The 20,789-nt window shown below is 49.2% G+C and overlaps 2 protein-coding genes across 2 annotated transcripts; one reads left to right on the top strand and one right to left on the bottom strand.

Annotated features, from left to right (window-relative positions):
- Window positions 1-2,159: 2,159 nt before the first annotated feature.
- On the top strand, window positions 2,160-7,355 carry ART1 (ADP-ribosyltransferase 1). The gene is made up of 5 exons (XM_004381931.2): window positions 2,160-2,456; window positions 3,113-3,230; window positions 3,517-4,285; window positions 5,456-5,497; window positions 7,137-7,355. Exons 2-5 carry the CDS (start codon window positions 3,168-3,170, stop codon window positions 7,232-7,234), a joined length of 972 nt encoding a protein of 323 aa, XP_004381988.1. The 5' UTR covers window positions 2,160-2,456; window positions 3,113-3,167; the 3' UTR covers window positions 7,235-7,355.
- A 1,229-nt stretch (window positions 7,356-8,584) lies between these two features.
- CHRNA10 (cholinergic receptor nicotinic alpha 10 subunit) lies at window positions 8,585-12,007 on the bottom strand. Its single transcript, XM_012557183.1, has 4 exons — window positions 11,827-12,007; window positions 11,325-11,479; window positions 9,864-10,396; window positions 8,585-9,098 (listed from the first exon to the last, which is right to left on the bottom strand). The coding sequence occupies exons 3-4, from the start codon at window positions 10,138-10,140 to the stop codon at window positions 8,641-8,643; spliced, it is 735 nt and encodes a 244-aa protein (XP_012412637.1). The 5' UTR covers window positions 10,141-10,396; window positions 11,325-11,479; window positions 11,827-12,007; the 3' UTR covers window positions 8,585-8,640.
- Between the last annotated feature and the right edge of the window lie 8,782 nt (window positions 12,008-20,789).

The raw sequence follows: 20,789 nt of genomic DNA, 5'->3' as shown, positions 1-20,789 counted from the left end.
TTTCGAGATATTTCTTCCAATCAGTTTTTGCACAGAGGGCTTTTAAGCAGGTAAGTAACACGGCCAGAGTTGTGTTTTAGAAGCATTGCTCTCCCTGTTCTGTGGAGGGTGGCTTAGCAGGGGTGACAGTGGCAGCAGAGGGATCAGTGAGGAGGCAGGTGCAAACCTGAGCCAGGGAAGGGGCAGTGGGGGTGGGGAAAGGGAAGAAGCTAGAACTTCTCTATGTTGTGCCCAGCATTTGTTGGCAACTACATTAATGTTTGATGACTGATTGAATGAAAGGACACTGGGGTGACCAGCTTGGGTGACTGGGTGAATAATGAGGATGGTACATTACATGAAACTCTTCTAATGGCAAGTTATCAGAAACCACCCTGAGCTAGATAAAGCCTAAAGAGGAACTTTTCACAAGGATACAAGGGCATCTTACCGAACCCGAGGGCCAGGAGTGAAGAATCTTCAGGAACCCGAGGAGGAGTCTTGCTCCACCTGTGCTTTGGCTTCCCCCTTCAAGTAGCTCCCTTTCCTCTCAGCCCTCTCTTTCCTCTTTCCCTGGGGATCTCATCCCTCCCCTGACTTAAATACCCCTATGACTCCCAAATCTCTCTTCTTATTGTCCATCCTGCTACCTCCTGGACATCTACCCCTGGAGAGTCCACGTATTGCTAACTGAACTCACCATTTCCCTTCCAAACCTGCTCATTCATTCAATACATTTTTAATTGAGCACCTATTATGTGCCAAGTACCCTGCTGTTGCTGGGACTACAGAGATGAGCAAGATGAGCTTTTAAAGTCTATGCTGCTCCTCCTCTGTGCTTGTGGGTTGGAGAAAGGAGACCTGGATGATATACCTGATCTTCCCCTCTCTCTCATTTCCTATATCCTATCAGACACTAAGTCTAGTAGATGCTACCTTGTAATTCTGGGTCCAGCCTCACTGGACCACTTAAGCCACATCATTCAATGTCCTTAGTCTGACTTCACAGTTCTCCCTCCTTACCATAGGACTTTTTTTGATCTATCTCTTTTACTACTTTGTAGGGCAGCAATGGAGATAGAAATAGGGCAGTGAAGAGGCAGCAAGAGAGGAAGTTGGCTCAGTGAGCTTTCATTACATATGCTGTAGGCCACAAAATCACAGTGGCATACAAGAAACACTTACTCTCATGAGTCTTCAAGTTGACTGTGGATTGGTTAATCTTCAGGCTTCAGGGTACCCGTCTGGCTCAGCGGGGCTCCACTTTGTTGTGGGTTGGGTTCAGGTCTGCTCCTCCTGTTCATTCTGAAGGAGCAATTCTGTTCCACAGTCATATAGTTTGAAACCCAAAAAAAGACCCTCTCTCTTAGTTTGGGTTCCCCAAAAGCAGACTCAGAGACAAGGACCAGAGATGAGGTTGGAGAGATCAACCAGGCTGATCACACAGAGCCTGGGAAGCCATCGCTATAGGAACTGGTGTGTTAGGACTTTACTTTAGGCCTGTTTTAGGGCCTTCCAGGTCTCCTATGCTGATTTCATCCTAGCTGAGCTCTGATTTCTTCTAGAAATCTTTCCTATAAAAATATGTACACAGGTACACAAGGATTTATATACATGGATATTCACTGCAGTATTATGTGTAATATCAAAAAAGTAGGAAAAAACCTAACTGTCCATCAATAAGGAAACGCTTAAATAAATTATAATTTAACTTATATTATGAAAAAGGTAGATATGTATGTACTGACATGGAAGGAAGTCCATGATATATTATTTCCTGGAAACAAAAAGTTATAGAATATGTGTGTGCTTAAGCGTGCTCCCTTTTTCTTTTTGAAAAAAATGATAAAAAACAGAAGCAGACTGTAGACAGAAAACTATGCTTGTTTGTGTGTGTGTATATATATATATAAACAGAAAACCAAACCCATTGCCATCGAGTCAATTCCGACTCATAGCGACCCTTTAGGATAGAGGGAAACTGCCCCATAGGGTTTCCAAGGAGCACCTGGTGGATTCGAACTGCCAACCTTTTGGTTAGTAGCTGTAGCTCTTAACCACTATGCCACCAGGGTTTCCTTATGTGTGTGTGTATATATATATATATATATATAAATATATACACATAATTAAATATTACGTTATTTGTAAATGCATAGAAAAAGGCCCCTGTGCAGGGGTCTGTATCACTGGTCACACCTCCCTCCCTACAGACAGGCATGGGGAAGACAGATGAAGAGAGAGACAAAAAAGAAAGGGGACTTGGTGATCCATACACTTTTTTTTTCTTTTTTTACAAACAAGCACACATTTCTTTGTAATAAACAGGAGGAAGAAAAAAAAAGTAATGACGTAGAAACCATCTGTTTTGATCCTGATCCAGTGCTGGATGCCCTCTTTTTGGAGCCACTTCAGGCCTTCCACATGCCCCCTCACAGGGAGCTTGTGGTTCCCTCTCATTTCCCTTGGGGAAGCAGGTACCCTCTGTACTCTCCCCCCAACTACCCCTTCCCCCCGTCCTGGAAGTCTATATCTGTCCCTGCCCTGGAAGGTTCAGTCTGCAGTAGGACTGCAAGGAGAGGGGAGGACCCTGCACCTCAAGCCCTGCTCTAAGCCTGTCACTGGAGTCTTGCTATCACCCCACCAGCTAACACCCCTGGATCTACCCCTGTTCCAGCCTCACAACCCCCATGAAGTGAAGACCAGACCCCTTACCATGGCAGCCAAGTCCCTTCATGCTTGGCCCCAGTCAGTCTTTCCAACATTCCTACTGCCCAAGCTCTGCCAGACTAGATGACACACCTTCTCTCTTTTATATTCTATGAGTTCCTACCTCCAATACCTTTGCTCTTCCCATTCTTGATCCCCAAAAGTTCTTTCCCACCCCAAACCTCAATCCTTTTTCTCCCCACCTCTACTTGTTGAAGTCTTATTCACCTATTCATCCTGCAAAACCCTGTTCACACATCACCTCCTCCAGGAAGTCTCCCATGTTCCTTTCAGAAAGAAGGGTCCTCTCCTCTGAGCCTCCATTTCTATCTTGTGATTCTCTGTGCCTAGCACTGGGAGTGGCACAAATTAGGTGTTGATTAATATTTATTAAACTGAACAGATTGACATTCCCATTTTCCAGATGAGTAAACTGAGATCCAGAGAGAGACAATAACTTGCCCAGAGTCACCTCCAACATGCAGACTCCTGCCATGATGTCTCTGCTGCTTGTGTCCCTTGGCCTCATGGAGGCACTTCAGGTATGGTCCTCTTACACTGTCCCCATCCAAGCAGGGAGTTGAGCTGTTGGATTTTTCCAAACTCTGGGAAGAGGAACAGAGGGAAGAGAAAATGCCCAAAGTTTCCTTGGTCTTAGGGAGCTTGCAGCCAGTAGTACCAATCCCCTTCCCCTCCAGGTGTGTTTGGGGCCCTAGGAACTGTCTCAGCAAGACAAGCCACACCTCAGTGGAGGGAAGAGCTGGATGATAAGGGTTAAATTCTCTCAGGGGTCCATCTTCTCGGGCCTCGATGCTCCCTTCCCTGCAGGCCCAGAACCACCTCATCAAACGACGAGACCTCTTCTCTCAAGAAACCCCCCTGGACATGGCCCTGGCCTCCTTCGATGACCAGTATGCTGGTTGTGCAGTGGCCATGAGAGCAGCTCTCCCAGATCTCAACCGCACGGAGTTTCAGGCCAACAAAGTGTATGCCGACGGGTGGGCGCTGGCAAGCAGCCAGTGGCAAGAGCACCAGGCCTGGGGGCCAGAGTGGGGCCTTATCGCTACCCTTCCGCCTCCGCCGCCCCCGGGCTTCCGCGACGAGCACCGGGTGGCCCTTCTGGCCTACACAGCCAACAGCCCCCTGCACAAGGAGTTCAATGCAGCCGTGCGCGGGGCAGGACGCTCCCGGGACTACTACCTCCGCCACTTCTCCTTCAAGACACTCCATTTCCTGCTGACTGAGGCCCTGCAGCTGCTGGGCAGGGGCCAGTGCCGCCAGGTGTTCCGAGGGGTTAGTGGGCTGCGTTTCCGGCCAGCAGGGCCCGGGGCCACCGTAAGGCTGGGGGGCTTTGCCTCTGCGTCCCTGCAGAATGTCGCGGCCCAGCATTTTGGTCAGGACACCTTGTTTGGCATCTGGACCTGCCTTGGGGCCCCTATCAAGGGTTACTCCTTCTTCCCTGCGGAGGAGGAGGTGCTGATCCCCCCCTTCGAGACCTTCCAAGTAGTCAACGCCAGCAGACCAGCCCAGGGCCCCGCACACATCTATCTACGGGCCTTGGGCAAGCGCAGTACATACAACTGCGAGTACATCAAAGGTGAGGAGGGCGCACGTGGTCAGCGAATGTGCGGAAGGTGGGCTTCCCCCGTCCTCGAGGGCCTTTGGCAAACCCAAGCCCCTACCCCACGCTTTCAGAGGCATAAATATTAAAAACAAACAGTGAGTAGGACCCAGTCACGTCCACTGATCCCTCCATCCCTTCCTTTCAAGGGGAGACATAACATTCCTAAGTAGTTTACTTCTTGTCCCAGGAGGTATCTAAGCTAACATTCCCACACCCTAACCTCTGCCACACTAGATGGCACACCTTCTCTCTTTACATGAGTTCCTACCTTCAATACCTTTGCTTCTTGGGAGGCTGAAGAGGGTTTCCTGACCAAGCCAGGGGTCATTCGCCATTTGAGAGGGCAAGCAGACCTGGCTGGCCTTTCTCCAGCTGGAAGCTGAAAGGGAATTAAATTCTAGCCCCAGTCCCCACATGCAGACTGCTGGTGCCGGAAACGAGTAGGAGCCCCAACCTCAGTTTCCGAGAGGAGCATATTTACTAGACTGAGTAGAATTATGAGCTGTAGTGTGTGTCTAGGGGTGGTGGGAGAGACAGTAGTTGGTCCTGTCCAGGCTGTGGTCAGGCACATCTCAGATGCTCCAGCCAAAGGAGGAACCATATGGCTGGCCCAGGTGCTTAATCTCTGAATGGGCTTGCGGGCTGCTGTTCCTAGCTGGGCGGTGTCCAGGGGCTTGTGAGGCTGTTTTCACAGTTAGAGGCAGGTTGTTGGCCAGAACTCCAGACCACATCTACGATGGCAGAAGGTCCAGGGTGGCTTCAGTTCTCACTTTGGATAGCATCATGAGCATGGAAGGGTTAATGGAGGAAGACAAACAAAAGAACACAAACTAGCCCCTCCTTGGCTAAAACAGGGCGGGAGAGGGAGAGGTGGGTGTGGCAGGGAGGCAAAGTCACAGGCCCCATGAGCAGGAGGAGTGCCCCAGAATGGACTTTGGCTTTGACAGCCTGCCCCCTTCAGACCCAGCTGCTCCCAGCTTGAGTCAAACCTAGCCAAGTGAGGTCCCACCATAATGAAGCAGAGTTAGGGAAAAATGCACCAGTTTTTTCCCGGCCAAGTCAGGGCTGGACTGCCAGGCCTCTGAGGTCCCTTCTGTCCTGAGAGCCCTTGAGCCTTTGATTCACTGCTGTTTTTCCCTCTAGATAAGCAGTGTAAGTCTGGGCCCTGCCGTCTGGATAATTCAGGTAAGGGATACAGGCATCTGTTGGGTTCAGTCTGCGGGTAGATGGACAGGCTGTCCTGGGGTTGGGCCCCTCACTTGGATGTATATGTGTGTAGGGGGTGGTGGTGGAAGGGAGCTGATACACCTGTACTCCAGTTCGGGCCTGCCCCCTCCCTCACAGGATAAGGCCACCGGTCAGGCCCCAGAGAGATCTGGGTTGTACTGAGGTGATGGGGGGGAGGGCTGTTCCCCACAAAGTCCTCCCTTGCAGCTTCTCCTCCTCTAGCTGCAGAACCCACTGTGCCTGTTACTGCACTCAGGGCTCCCCTCTGACCCTCCTTTCAAGGTCAAGGCCAGACCTTGGGTGCTGGAGACCTGGGCTCTAGTCCAGGCTCTGCCCTGACTCTCTCTGTGACCAGCCCCTCTTCTCTCTGGGCCTCCTCTCTCTCTAGTCCTATCTGTATGATAACAAATTGGACTAGATGATCCCCAGGTCCCTTTCAGCTGTGACTCTTCCCTTGAACACCTGCTGTGCCAGGGCTCACCTGGGCCAACTTTGGTTCAGGTGAGTAGCTCTGCCCATTGTTCTACGTGGGAACAGGTTTTCCCAGAGGATTCTACAGGAACAGGTCATTCCCAGGGAAGAAACCAAGGCCCACTGTGGCTCCCTCTCTTGGATCTCTTCTCCCTCCCTCAGACTCTGTGAACAGTGGGCACGCCTCTACATGGTTCCCACTATTCTCCATGACATAGCAACACCCTGAGTGCCAGGCACATCATGTCATTAATCTTCACCATAACCCAGTGGTGTAGGTACCATTATCATCCTTGTTCTGCACAAAGTGGCACAACCAGCCCTAAATTACACAGCTAGTAAGGGGTAGAATCCAGACAGCCTGGCTTTAGAACAAACTCTGAACCACCACACCAGGCTGGCTCCCACGCTTCCCCAGACACCATTTCATTTTATCTTTACCACACAATAATCTGCTGGAACAGGGAGTATTACCCCCATATAGTAAAATGAGACCCAGAGACAGAAGTGACTTGCTCAAGGTGACAGAGTGAATTAGTGGCAGGGCCAGGTCTCCAGCCTCTAACCCAGGCCTCTTTGAGTTCTGATGGTATAATTTCAGGCACTGAAAAAGTTTAGGATTTTTGCCCCATATCTGCTCAGCTCTTCTCACACCAAGGTTTGGGCTGAGGAACAGATCTCGGCATCAACAGATGCCACTGAGATCTCTACCCCATGTTCTGTCCCACCCTGCAATGCCTCACTTGTGTGAACAGAAGGCAGACAAGTAGATTTAATGACCTCTGGAAGGAGAACTGGTGCTCCCTTGTGGTTTGTGAAGTCAGTAATGCTGATCTTGAAGACAGGGTATGCTTTTAGGCACGGTGGGAAGAGATTAGCTAGAAGATCTGAGGGCCAACAACCACCGCGGCCTTTGCCATCCGTCTGGAGGTGTTGTGGCTGCAGCAGATCCCTGGTCTCTTCATCTCTGTCCACCTTCCTCCCTAAATTCTTGTACTTCATTTCTGTCTCCCATTGCACTTTGTGGATCAATCTTTCCTGCTGACTGTGCTTGTCTTCCTTCATCTTGTTTTTTCATGGACCTCACTTCATCTCTCTCTCCTCTCTGTCTCTGTTTTTCCTGCAGCCATGGGTCAGGGTACCCTTTCTGGAGTCTGGGCTCTCCTGCTGCTGCTCTGGTTCCTTGTGGTGGAGGCCTTTACAGAGAGTCCAGGCCTCCTCTGATCGAGCAGATTCTGAGCAGCCCTGCCTGCCACCTCTGCCCAGCATGAGGATGTTGGCCACATGTGTGCTTTAAGCATAGCCAAAATCCCTGGTAACCCATCTGCAGGGAACTCTGGGACCTCCTCTGGTAACTGCCAGGCTTGCTGGTGGAGAAAGAGGAGAGAATGTTGGGACTAAGCCTTACCCAGGGCTCTAAGAGTGAGGCTCTGGATAGAGGCCGGGGCACTCCAGGACTGGCAGCAAGTCACTCAGAGGTAGAAGAGACTTCAATTAGTTTGGGGGATGAGTGGGGATGAAAGCACTTGGCCATGGTACTTTCTCATATCACTCAGATGCCTCACGTGCCCACCTGGTAAGCTCCTATTCACTCCTCCAGGAAACCTTTTATGACCTCTCTCACCCCCTGGGTTAGGGGCCCCACCTCTCTGCTCCCAGAGGCCCTTGGGTGCTTCCCTATACCATGTGTCCATATCTGTCTCCCACGTCTGTCTGTGAGCTTTCCAAGGGCAGAGCCTGGGTCTGATCCTTCAGAGTCCCAGGGCCTTACTGAGGAAGAACCAGTAAATGAATGAAAATTAGAAAGGAACAAATACTTTGTGAATGGCTGATCCCTGTATGGCCCCTCCCTTGGACATCTCTGAGCTCTCAGAATGTCACTGTGTGGGAATGGAGTGGACTGTACCTAACTGCAGAGGGTGGAGTGCCAGACAGATGGCAGAGAGCGCTTTGGGCCCTCTGCCAGGGTCTCAGTCAAATCTCAAGTCACTTTCCTGTCAACAGATGTAACTTCTGCTCTGATTCATGAGTCCTGAGGCCTGTATCCAGAAAGCCAAACACAGATCCCCAACTTCCACCACCGGGGCCCCAAGGATAAGACAGGATGTCGAGGAGGTGCTGGACACACACACACACTTTATTATGAATTGAGGCTTTGGTGACAAATCCCTGTATGGGCTCTTGGTCTGGAAACTAGACCATGAGCCCCCAGACCCCATCCCTGAGCCCCCAGTTAGGGATAGGCAAGACCAAGTCCCTGCAACAGCAGCCGCAAATGCAGTTATTCTTATCTAACAATCTGTACTCTTCCCACTAAAAGCTCCAGTACCTGGCATGGAAGTTCAATTCTGTCCCTCCAACAGTGTACTCTGATCTTGTCCCTCCTCTTCAGGAATTAGTGGAGTGGAAGAGCTCTGGACTTCCTTCAGAGGTTAGGGGATGTTCCCAACAAGTGTCCCCCTGTGGTTTGTGAAGTCAGCAGTGCTGATCTTGAAGAGAGGGTGTCTCAGGCTCTTAGGCACAGTGGGGAAAGCTGGAAGATCTGAGGGCCAACACCCACCACAGCCTTTGCCATCCCTGTATGGAGGTGCTATGGCTGCAGGAAATCCCTGGGTCCCAGCCGCAGATCCTCACAGGGCTTGCACCAGTACCAGGAGGCTCATGACCAAGGCCATGGAGAAGAAGATGCCCAGGAAGAAGCGGTCCATCACACGGGCCAGGCGTTTCCAGTCCTCATGGCGGCGCTGGGCAGCCTGGTGGCTGCGGAAGGTGTTGGCAATGGTGGCTACATGGTGCAGTAGGGCTTCCTGGTGGCACAGACACCGCAGCTCATGGCAAGGGCCTGCTAGAGGGCCGGCCCCTTCCTCAGGAGGCTGGGGACTGGGGGGTGACTCAGGTGGCCTGAATTGCCCACAGGGCTCCCCCCGTTCCCGCACACACAGGCCCCGTGCCAGGCGTCCCAGCAGGAGGGTCCGAGCCCAAGCTGGCACTGGGCGGGCACTGGGGCCACAGTAATGCAGATTCATGATGAGGATGGTGAGCGCCGTGGAGAATGTGACCATGGTCATAGTGGCCATATAGTACTTCCCTGCAGGAGAAAGATCGAGCCAGCGCCAGCAACAACAACTTAGGGGGCCTGAGCTTCCCAGCCTCCAAGGCACAAATAGAAACAAGCCTACCTATGAAGCTTTCAGGACCCTCAACACCCAATGATGGAAGCAGGAAGGAGGTAAGGGCCAAGGTCTCCCCATTCCTCATTCCTACAAGTCAGTTATCAGAAGCTATCTGCTCCCTAGTTGTCCCCCTCGCTGCTGCAGGCTGCATGCACACTCACCCAACCCATGGAAGTCCCATTCTTCAATAGTACCGGCATGACCTTGCAACTTACTGATCCTTTCTGTACAACAGGGATAACAACCCACCTCCTAGGTTTGTGGTGATGCTTACCTGAATAAATGTCAAGTGCTTAGGAGAGTGGTGCACAGTGATCACACAATACATTTTACCTATCATTATGATACTTCCTCCTTGCTCATCAAGTCCTTGAGAAAAGACCCACTGCTTCTTCCCACCCCTGCCTGCAAGGAGTGTTCTCTCTGCAAGGGGCCTACTCCTTTCCCCTCAATTTCAAACTGAGCGCATGTTCCCAGGACGCAACTCTTCTCACACCCCAAAGCAGGGGCCACTTTGCGGACAGGGGCTGTCTCCCCCCTTCCTTGCTCTCTCTGCCTGAACTCTACGCTCCTCGACTGCGCCGTGGTGGAGCCCCAGGCACTTCAGTCAGGGTTGGGTGGGGATCTTGGGAAGGGCAGCTCTCCCCGGAGGAGTGTACCCCACGCCCTCACCCGCTCACCGATTAGCGGTACACTCTCGGCCGGGGGCATGCTCTCTGCCAGCAGCAGCTGGAAGACGGTGAGCGCCAGCAGCACGGTGACGCCGAGCGACACCTTCTCTCCCGAGTCGGCGGGCAGGTGAAAGGCAAGCGGCGCGAGCAGCGAGATGAGCACGCAGGGCAGCAGCAGGTTGCACACGTAGGCGGCAGCGCGACGGCGCAGCAGGAGCGTGAAGGTCACGTCCGGGTAGGGCTCAGAGCAGCAGCCGTAGGTGAGCACGCGCCGCCGCGCAGGCATGCCCAGCACGCGCCACTCCACGTTGTCCACGAAGTCGGCCAGGCTCGCGGTGGCGCCGCGCGGTCGCACGTCCAGCTGGTGCCCGCCGTGAGTCCACGAGCCGAACGTCAGGCCGCAGCGCTGCGCGTCGAACGGGAAGGCCGACACGTCCACCCGGCAGGAGCTGCGCGTGATGGCTGGCGCGTCCCAGAGCACCGCTCCGTCGTGCTTCAGAACCACGTTGGTGCTGGCCGACGCTTGCGGTTGCGCGTCCGCCCTGCGGACAGGCGGAGCGAGGCTCACTGAGACGGCCCCGGGGCGATGGAGGGGTCACAAAGCTTTAAAGCCACAAAGTCAGCACAGGTAGGAAAAAAAAAAAACAAAAAACACCCATTGCCATCGAGCTGATTCCAACTCATAGCAACCGTATAGGTCAGAATAGAACTGCTCCATAGGGTTTACAAAGAGCCGCCGGTGGATTCAAACTACCAACATTTTGGTTGGCAGCTGAGCTCTTAACCACTGCGCCACCAGGGCCCCACGGAAGGTAGAGGATGCCAAAAAGAGGCTCTCTGTGCTTTTGGAGGACTAGAAGGACCCAGGAGAAATAGAACCAGGGGCCCAGAAGGGACACAGATCTGGTCCAGCGCAGAGTAAAAGGCTTCTACAAAACCCAGAGGTGGTGCAGGGCGGCACAGTGAGTGCCCTTGGGGTACATCTGCAAAGCTTGTGGAGGGGCCTAGGAAAAAATATGCAGAGCCGAGTGTTGGCTGGGAGACACAGAGCTCGTTTAGGCTAGGGGCCATAGAGGAAAACTCTAGCGGGGTTAAGCCCTGGAAGAAATAGATCCCTAGGTAGGCCCCTAAAGGAGCCCGGAGAGACTTAGAGCTGGCCTGGAAAGGTGGAGTGTGCCATAAAGAGGCACCTATGTCCCAGGCCTCTCTCCTTAAGACACAGAGCTGGCCCTTTGTTCCCAGGAGACATTCACCCTGGGTTGGCCTGGGACAGTCTAAATTGGGAGTGCCATGGGGGCATGGGCTGTGAGCCCCCAGCAGCTTAGAAAGGTTCTGAGGACGTGGACAGCTTCCAGGGCAGCATGGCAACTGGTTTGGGTGTGGGGGTGGGGGGCAGGGAAGGCGCATGCCCAGAGGCAAGGGCAGCTGTAGGGAGAGATAGGAGAGGGGAAGGGACCAGGTGAACAGTACTTGTTATATAGGACGATGTCTGGCCGCCACACAAGGCTGCTGGGGATGCGGATGGCATCCAGGCCACCATAAGCATCTGGGTTCCATCGCAGGTAGGCGTCTGTCCACTCCTGTCGGATCCACAGGTACAGGGTCAGCACCTGATTCCGCTCATCCTAGAGGGTTGCAGGGAGTGGGCACCAATGTGGACATGTGTATATGCACACCCTCCCCTGTGCAAGCACACACCTCCAGAGCTTTGGTCAGCACCCATAAGCCTAACTTGCCCATACTCCACTTCCTACCCAGGCCTGACCTTGCTGTGTGATCTTGATGCGTGTCTTCTCCAGGCCTCAGTTTCCTCAGCAATAACATGGGGTGATAATCCCTGCCTAGCAGGGATTCAGGGCAATCAAGTGTGCAAAGTGTTGGGCACACTGCAAGCATCCAACAGTTAGTAGCTGTTATTATTGTTAATATTAAGGTTTCCAGAATTGTTCAGAGAAAAATCCCAGTTTGTCACCCCTTATTCCTTGACAGTGTTATAGGCACACTACCACAACGCACCATGTCAATGATCTGGGACAGTGTCACCTCCATGGTCACATTCAGAGTCTGGTCTGTGTCTGCCACAGGTCGCAGGGCACTTGTATAGTTGGCAAAGAGGTCACGAAACAGCTTGTGAGCCAGCCTGCCCTCAGCTCCTGAGCACCCTGGGGGACCAGTAGGAAGGATTGTCTGCCCCAGGCCTTAGTCCAGGGACCTCTACTCACACCCTCCACCCCCACAAGGCTGAGTCCCTGTCCCCTGCTCCACTGTTCTGATGTCTGGTCCCTGTCCTCTAGCCATGGCTCTAGTCCCTTTGTGGCCTGCTTCCAGGCATAAATGGGGTAAAGACGATAGGGCAAGTTGGGTCTATCTCCCATCCCATCTGAAAGTCTCTTGGAACCCGGTTGACTGGAGGTTTCTACCCCACTTTGCCCCTTCCAAGGACCAAATTCTTCTGTCTACTTTGCCACAAATGCTAACTAGTTGTCGCTGAGTCTGATTCTGACTCATGGTGACCAGATGTGTGTCAGAGTAGTACTGTACTCCGTTGGGTTTTTAATGGCTGAATCTTCGGAAGTAAATCACCAGGCCTTTCTTCCAAGGTGCTTCTGGGTAGACTCAAACCTCCAACCTTTTGGTTTGCAGCTGAGCACATTAACTGTTTGCACCACCCAGGGACTCTGCCACAAATGCTATAGGGACCCAAATACACCATGAGAGTCTGAACTTTCACCGAGGCATTCTGAACCCCATTGCTCTGCCCCTTCAGTCTCTCAAACTTGTTTCCATTTCATTGGCACATTTCAGTTGGTTTCTTCAAAGCTTGATACTGTGGGCCACTCCCTCCTCCTGAAAACACCCTCTTTCCTAGCGTTTTGTGACATAACACCCCATGTGTGTCAGAGTAGAACTGTGCTCCATAGGGTTTTCAGTGGCTGATTTTTCAGAAGTAGATCGCCAGGTCCTTCTTCCGAGGAGCCTCTGGGTGGATTCGAACCACCAACCTTTGGGTTAACAGCCAAATGCATTAATGTGTGCACCATCCAGCGACTTCTCTGACAGATCAAGTCTTTCAAAATGCAACCTGACCAGGCCAGTAAGCTGCTTAAAACCTCCAGGATAAAGCCCAAACGCTTAGCCTGGCATTCAGGGCCCTTCATGGTCTGGCCTCTCTGACCTTTCCAGCCCCATCTCTGGAAGCCCCGCTCACTGCTTCTACCCAAGCTAGGTTAAGTCTCCTCTAAACCTCTTTAGCACCCCTCCTCCATGCTCCCCACATAGAAAGTTTGTTTCCAGCACAGGTACTGAAGAGAAAGATAGAGACTATGTGGGGAGGTATTTGGGGAGGACAGCAATGCTAGGAGAGGCCAGGGCTGGTGGACTGAGCTTCATACCTGGCAGGAGCAGGATCAGGAACAGAAGACCCAAGCTGGAGCCGAGGAAGCTGAGGCTGAGGCGGTTCCTGTGCCCCATGGCCACAGTTGCAGTAAGAGGTGGACAGGTTTCTGTATGTGAAGCCTCCTCGCCAGACCTAGGGCAGCATTAGGCCCTTCTGGAAGGCAGAAGTAAGACAGATCTCTGCTGGGCCCAGCTATCCGCAGGGGAACCTTCCAGTTATCTGACCCTCCATTTGTACCGGCCCTTGGATTTCAGTACTGCTCCTTGGCATCTGCTGTTTCTCCTCCACTGGTCCTTGCCTCTTCTGGCCCCTGCTCTTTTCTATGCTTCCCACCCCCTTTACCTCTCTCTTAGCCTCTCCGCCGGATTTCCATTTGTCTTTTCCTCTGTAACTCTTTGTTGGTCTCTCTCTCCCTGCTTCCCTGGCTCTGATCTTCCTGTCAGTCTCCTACTCCCTCTCACTTTCTCCTACTGCTAGTTCAGCCTCCCTGGCATTCCCCTTCCATTCTCCACACCTGCTGTCTGGGTGAGCCTGGTTCCCTCTCAGCAGAACAGTAGTCTGTCCTTGTCACCGTCGAGGGGTCTGAGGCACAGGACAGCAGAGCCTCTCCTTCTTAGTCCTTTTCATTAGCATAATTACAGGGCAGGGTACATCTGTGCCCGTGGGAACAGAGCAACTGAAACCGACACCTCAGGCTACCAGGATGTGAATTATTCAGCATGTGTAAGGCAGCACCCAGGCTCAGCTCAGGCCCAGCCTGGGTGGCTGGAGAGTCCAGGGACACAGGGGTCAGGATCTGGGGGGGCCTGGGGCCAAAAGGCATGTGGACTGGTAACTGCCCTCCCAGCTCGGCTACCATTGCCTGAATTCTGGAGGCTTTTTTAGACCTGCACCTTCCTCCTAGTGAGGAACAGAATACATCTGCCCAGGTGAGGCGCTGTGTGCCAAGCAAACTCTCCCGTTATGGTGGGAGTGGTTCTGAGCCACAGGCCACTCCAGGTGGCCCCAAAGAGCAGGAGATGTGGCCCACGTCCTCTCTTCAGAGTGCCTGCAGCCATTCCAATTGGAGCCTGTCTTTTCTCCATGCTCAAACACTGCAGGTAATATGGGGTAGTAGGGATAACACAACCCTCAACAAGATGGACTGACACGATGGCTGCAGCAGTGGGCTCAAGCATAACAGTGACTGTGAGGATGGTGCAGGACTGGGCTGTGTTTCGTTCTCTTATACATAGGGTCGCTATGTACAACACCTAACAACAACAACAGCTTTAGAGTCACTTTTAGCTCTGTCTTAGGACCTGTCTGACCGGAGAAAGTTACTGAAACTTGCCACGCCCCTTCTAGTCTCTCAGACTTGTTTCCTGTTCTCTGCTGGGTTTCAGTTTTCTCAGTCTGGATAATGGGATTAATAGTACTTACCTCAAAAGTTGTTGTAAGGATTAAATGAGATAATACAGTAATGCAAGGTTATCTAGCCTAGCACATGTGCTGATGCAAAGTAGACGATCAGCAGTATTTGCACCGTGGTCCCAGGGAGTTATTCAGGATATCTTCAGGAGCACATGCTTAGATTCACAAATAGTCATTAGCTGTGAAGTTGTTCATGACTTTTGTCAAAGGTGGTTGTCTGAACAACAGCCCTGGAATCACATCCATGGCTATGACTTCAGGTATCATGGATACACCGATGATTCTACTTTCTCCAACACAGTCCCCTCCCCTGGACACTGCATGCTTATCTCCAACTGCCCTCCCCATTATCTCCCTCTGGATGCTGCACATGGCATTTCACATCGTTTTAAAATGGAACTTCTTTCCTCCTCTCCTCTTCCCCCATGGTCTCTAATTCAGTTATGGTACCACCATTCATCCAGGTTGAGAGGAACCTCTCACATTAATCAGTCACTATGTCTTGTCCATACCGCCTCCTTAACATGTTTAGAAGTTGCTCTCTGCAGCCATTGCAGCTATCCTGGTTCAGACTCATCCTTTCCTGCCCATACTGTTGCAACAGCCTCCTCACAGGTCCCCTCCAGTCAGTTCTCCTGTGGGTGGCTTCCCCATAAGAGAAACTACAAACTCTTTAGCCTGACACTGAAGGTCCTTCATCATCTGACCATCTACCTACTTTCCAGACTTGTTTCCTGCACTCCTTTGTAGTTCATGCTTGTGAAGCAAAAAGACTGCCTGTGCCTCATGAAGCACCATTCCACTATCTGGCTTTGTGCCTTTGTGTATGTTCATCTGCCTGCTGTGCTGTTTCCCTCCTAGAGACACAGCAAACTCCTTTCACCCTTCAGGCCCATACTTGGATGCCTTGTCTTCTGTGAAGCTTTCTTTACCCCGCCACCTCCCTGACATTGCTCTTCTGCAGTTAGACATCCTCTCTGTAACTGCATATGCTACTGGATCATCATTGTGGAGTGTCTTTTTCTCCTCTAGACTGTAAGCTTCTTGAGGGGGTGATGGTGAATGTTTGTTACACTAAACTGAAGAAACAACCTCTTCCTCCAGCTCAAACACATTTCAACCCACTAGGCCTGGCGAATAGAATCATATCCAAATACTCCTCGATTCCCCGGTATGGCTCTGCCTTCAGCTGCCTTGGCCTCACCTTCCCTCTTCCTCTCCATATTTTCCTGCCTGTTTGGTTTTCGTTCTCACAAACTGTTGCATTCACCGGGGCCAAAACAATTGCCCTGGAACAAGAGAATAAGGGGAGAGGTGCTGGTGCCTTTGGAGACTTCCTCCCCACTTCTTTTTCTGTGTGCTTTTCTTCTGAGGCGCCTCTGGGTGAACGTGAACCTCCAACCTTTTGTTAGAAGCCGAGCACACTACCATTTCCACGACCCAGGGACTCCACACATTTATTAGGATAGGTAAAATAAAAGACACTAACAATACCAAGTGGTGGAGATGTTGTGTGGCTACTGAAACTTTTTTATATACTGGCGGTGGGAGCGCAAAATGGTATGGCAGTTTCTTATAAAGTTAAACATACACTTACCATATGACCCAGGAATCTTACTCTTGGGAATTTACCCTAGAGAAATGAAAACTTTTATGTTCAAGCAAAAATTTGTGTATGGATGTTTATAGCAGCTTTACTCATAATTGCCAAAACTGTAAACAACTCAGATGCCCTTCAGTGAGTGAATGGATAAACTGTAGTATAGCCATACAATGAAATAGTTACTACTCAGCAATAAAAAGGAATGAACAGGCAACAACTTGGACGAGCCTCAAAGGCATTGTGCTGGGTAAACGAACCTAGTCTCAAAGACGGAAAACTGTATTTCCATTTATATGACTTGTTTTTAAAATTGTGCTTTAGGTGACAGTTTACAGCTCAAGTTAGTTTCTCTCTACAAAAATTTATACACACATTGTTATGTGACCCTCGTTGCCATCCCTATAATGTGACAGCACACTCCTCCTTTCCACCCTGGATTTCCCGTGTTCATTCAACCAGCTCCTATCCCTTTCTGCCGTCTCATCTTGCCTCCGGACAGGACCTGCCCATTTAGTCTCCTGTATCTACTTGAACTAAGAAGCACACTTTTCACAAATATCATTTTATGTCTTACAGTCCAGTCTAATTTTTGTCTAAAGAGTTGGCTTTGGGAATGGTTTTAGTTCTGAGTTAACAGACTCTGGGGGCCATGTCTTCCGGGGTTCCTGCAGTCTCAGTCAGACCATTAAGTATGGCCTTTTTACTAGAATTTGAGTTCTGCACCCCATTTTTCTCCTTCTCCATCAGGGACTCTGTTGTGTTCCCTGTCAGGGAGGTCACTCGTGGCAGCTGGGCACCATCTGGTTCTTCTGGTTTCAGGCTGATGGAGTCTCTGGTTATGTGGCCCCTTTTCTCTCTTGGGTATTTTCCTTGTCTCTTTGGTGTTCTTCATTCTCCTTTGCTCCAGGTGGGTTGGGACCAATTGATGCATCTTAGATATCCGCTTGCTGGCTTTTAAGACCCCAGACGCCACTCACCAAAATGGGATGTAGAACATTTCTTAATAAACTGTTACACCAGTTTACCTAGATGTCCCCTGAAACCATGGTCCCCAGACCCTCACCCCTGCTACTCTGTCCCTCGAAGTGTTCAGTTGTATTCACAAAACTTATTAGCTTTTGGTTTAGTCTAGTTGTGCCGACTTCCCCTGTAGTGTGTGTTGTCCTTCCCTTCACCTAATTCTTCTCCACTATCTTGTTAGTGAATACCCCTTTCCCTCCCTCCCCACCCTCGTAACCATCAAAGAATGTTTTCTTCTGTTTAAACCTTTTTCTTGAGTTCTTATAATAGTGGTCTCATACAGTATTTGTCCTTTTGTGACTAATTTCACTCAGCATAATGCCTTCCAGATTCATTCATGTTATGTTTTGCAGATTCATCATTGTTCTTTATTGTTGCGTAGTATTCCACTGTGTGAATATACCATAATTTGTTTATCCATTTGTCTGTTGATGAGCACCTAGGTTATTTCCATCTTTTTGCTACTGTGAACAGTGCTGCAGTGAACATGGGTGTGTGTGTATCTATTTGTGTGACAGCTCATTTCTTTAGGAGTGGGATTGCTGGATCATATGGTACTTTTATTTCTAGCTTTATTTTTCATTTTATTGTACTTTAGATGGTTTACAGAACTAGCTTCTCATTAAACAGTACATATATTGTTTTATGACACTGGTTAACAACCCCATGACATATCAGTACTCTCCCTTCTTGACCTTGGGTTCCCTATTACCAGTTTTCCTGTCCCCTCTTGTCTTCTAAGTTCTTGCCCCTGGGCTGGTGTGCCCCTTTAGTCTCGTTTTGTTCTATGGGTCTAATATTTGGCTAAAAGGTGAACCTCTGGAGTGACTTCATTACTGAGCTAAAGGGTGTCCGGGGGCCATACTCTTGGGGTTTCTCCAGTCTCTGTCAGGCCAGTAAGTCTGCTGTTTTTTTGAGTTAGAATTTTGTTCCACATTTTTCTCCAGCTCTCTCTGGGACCCTCTATTGTGATCCCTGTGAGAGCAGTCAGTGGTGGTAGCTGGGCATCATCTAGTTGTACTGGACGGAGTCTGGTGTAGTATTACTAGCTTTTTAAGGAAGCACTAAATCAATTTCCACAGTGGTTGTACTATTTTACATTCCCACCAACAGTGTATAAGTGTTCCAGTCTCTCCACAACCTCTCCCAACATTTATTATTTTGTGTTTTTTGGATTAATGCTAGCCTTGTTGGGGTGAGATGCTATCTCAATGTAGTTTTGATACGCATTTGTTTAATGGTTAATGATCGTGAGCATTTCCTCATGCATCTGGTAGCCGCCTGCATGTCTTCTTTGGTGAAGTGCCTGTTCATATCTTTTGCCCGTTTTTTAACTGGGTTGTCTTTTTGTTGTTGAGGTTTTGCAGTATCATATAGATTTTAGAGGTTAGACGCTGATCGGATTTGCCGTAGCCAAAAATTTTTTCCCAGTCTCTAGATTGTCTTTTTACTCTTTTGGTGAAGTCTCTGGATGAGCATAAGCGTTTGATTTTTAGGAGCTCCCAGTTATCTAGTTTCTCTTCTGGTGTTTGTGCATGGTTAGTAATGTTCTGTATTCTGTTTATGCCATGTATTAGGGCTGCTAGCGTTGTCCTTATTTTTCCTTCCATGATCTTTATCGTTTTTGATTTTATATTTAGGTCTTTGATCCATTTTGAGTTAGCTTTTGTGCATGGTGGGTCTTGCTCCACTTTTTTGCAGATGGATATCCAGTTATGGCAGCACCATTTGTTAAAAGACTGTCTTTTCCCCAATTAACAGACTTTGGGCCTTTGTCAAATATCAGCTGCTCACAGGTGAATTTACATCTGGATTCTCTATTCCGTTCCATTGGTCTATGTATCTGTTGTTGTACAAGTACCAGGCTGTTTTGACTACTGTGGCGGTATTATAGGTTCTAAAATCAGGTAGTGTGAGGCCTCCCACTTTGTTCTTCTTCTTCAGTAATGCTTTACTTATCTGGGACCTCTTCCCTTTCCATATGAAGTTGGTGATTTATTTCTCCATCTCATTAAAAAATGCCATTGGAATTTGGATCAGGATTGCATTGTATCTGTAGATCGCTTTGGGTAGAACTGACATTTTCACAGTGTTGTCTTCCTATCCATGAGCATGGTATGTTTTCCCACTTATGCAGGTCTCTTTTGGTTTCTTGCAGTGGTGTGTTGTAGTTTTCTTTGTACAGGCCTTTTATGTCTCTGGTTAGATTTATTCCTAAGTATTTTATCTTCTTGGAAGCTATTGTAAATGGTACTGATTGGGTGAGTTCCTTTTCGAAGTTCTGTTTGTTGGTGTAGAGGAATCCAAGTGATTTTTGTATGTCTATCTTGTATCCTGATACTTTGCTGAAATCATCTATTTGTTCCAGTAGTTTTCTTGTGGATTCTTTGGGGTTTTCTGTGTTTAAGATCATGTCATCTGCAAATAGGGATACTTTTACTTCTTCCTTACCAATCTGGATGCCCTTTCTTTTTCTAGCCTAATTGCTCTGGCTAGGACCTCAAGCACAATGTTGACTAAGAGTGGTGATAAAAGCCATCCTTACACGACATCCTTGAAAAAACAAAACTATAGTGATGGAGAACACATTGCCAGGGATTAGAGTTCAGGAGAGGAAGTGACCATAAAGGGATAGAAAGAGGGAGGTTTTTTGGTTGATGGAACTGTTTTGTCTCCTGATTGTGGGGTGGTTATACAAACCTATATATGTTAAAATTCATAGAAATGCACACCAAAATAAAGTCAATTTTACTATATAATTATTTAAACAATAAAATAAAAATAAATTTAGTTTGTACATAACTAATGTAATGAAGATTTACTGTATTTGCCAGAGGAGGAAGACTTGAGAGTGGGTGGTAGTTGGTGGAGGGATGGATGTGGGGGTGAAAGATGCATTCTTCTTTCCATTTTCTTCAGCATTTATTCAGTTGTTTGGGGCACAAGGCTGTCTTGTGCACAAATTACACTTAAAGATGTTTGGAATAAAAGGGCAAAATAAAGGCTAATTTCAAGAATACTTCAAAATACGTGGAAATAGACTGAAGAATTGTAGAAGATGCTGCCTTTTCATCTCACTGAGCTTACCTTAGCAAAGCAAAACATTTGGGGTTCATCTAAACGTTACGGAGCCCTGGTGGCACAGCGGTTAAGAGTGACAGCTGCTAACCCAAAAGGTCAGCAGTTCGAATCTTCCAGCTGCTCCTTGGAAACCTTATGGGGCAGTTCTACCCTGTCCTATAGGGTTGCTATGAATTGAAATAGACTCCATGCCAACAGGTTTTGTTTTATTTTTTTTTGGTCTAAACATTACACACAATACAAATTCTTTCTGTACTATATTCTCTGACTAAAAACTGGGCAGGGTAAACTTGTGTGTTTGTCTGAAAGAAAATGTGGAAATATTTCTTACAGCATATTTAGTGTTTTAGGGTAAAAAAATGTTATATTGAAAATAAAGTAAAGGTCCAAAACTTCTTTTAAGGAGCCATTACAGCAAAAA

This window comes from Trichechus manatus, unplaced genomic scaffold (assembly GCF_000243295.1).
Source record: "Trichechus manatus latirostris isolate Lorelei unplaced genomic scaffold, TriManLat1.0 scaffold00088, whole genome shotgun sequence".
In the NCBI taxonomy this organism is placed as follows: Eukaryota; Metazoa; Chordata; class Mammalia; order Sirenia; family Trichechidae; genus Trichechus; species Trichechus manatus.
The sequence above is the reverse complement of the archived record's forward strand: the minus strand, read 5'-3'. Positions and strand labels throughout refer to the sequence as shown.

Excerpts from the sequence above, each read along its gene's own strand:
- CHRNA10 (XM_012557183.1), bottom strand. The coding sequence starts at position 10,140 with ATGCCTGCGCGGCGGCGCGTGCTCACCTACGGCTGCTGCTCTGAGCCC. Across the intron at positions 9,099-9,863 it reads CGAGAGTGTACCGCTAATCG|GGAAGTACTATATGGCCACT; the intron begins GTGAGCGGGTGA and ends TTTCTCCTGCAG.
- ART1 (XM_004381931.2), top strand. The coding sequence starts at position 3,168 with ATGCAGACTCCTGCCATGATGTCTCTGCTGCTTGTGTCCCTTGGCCTC. Across the intron at positions 3,231-3,516 it reads GCCTCATGGAGGCACTTCAG|GCCCAGAACCACCTCATCAA; the intron begins GTATGGTCCTCT and ends CCTTCCCTGCAG. Across the intron at positions 4,286-5,455 it reads CAACTGCGAGTACATCAAAG|ATAAGCAGTGTAAGTCTGGG; the intron begins GTGAGGAGGGCG and ends TTTTCCCTCTAG.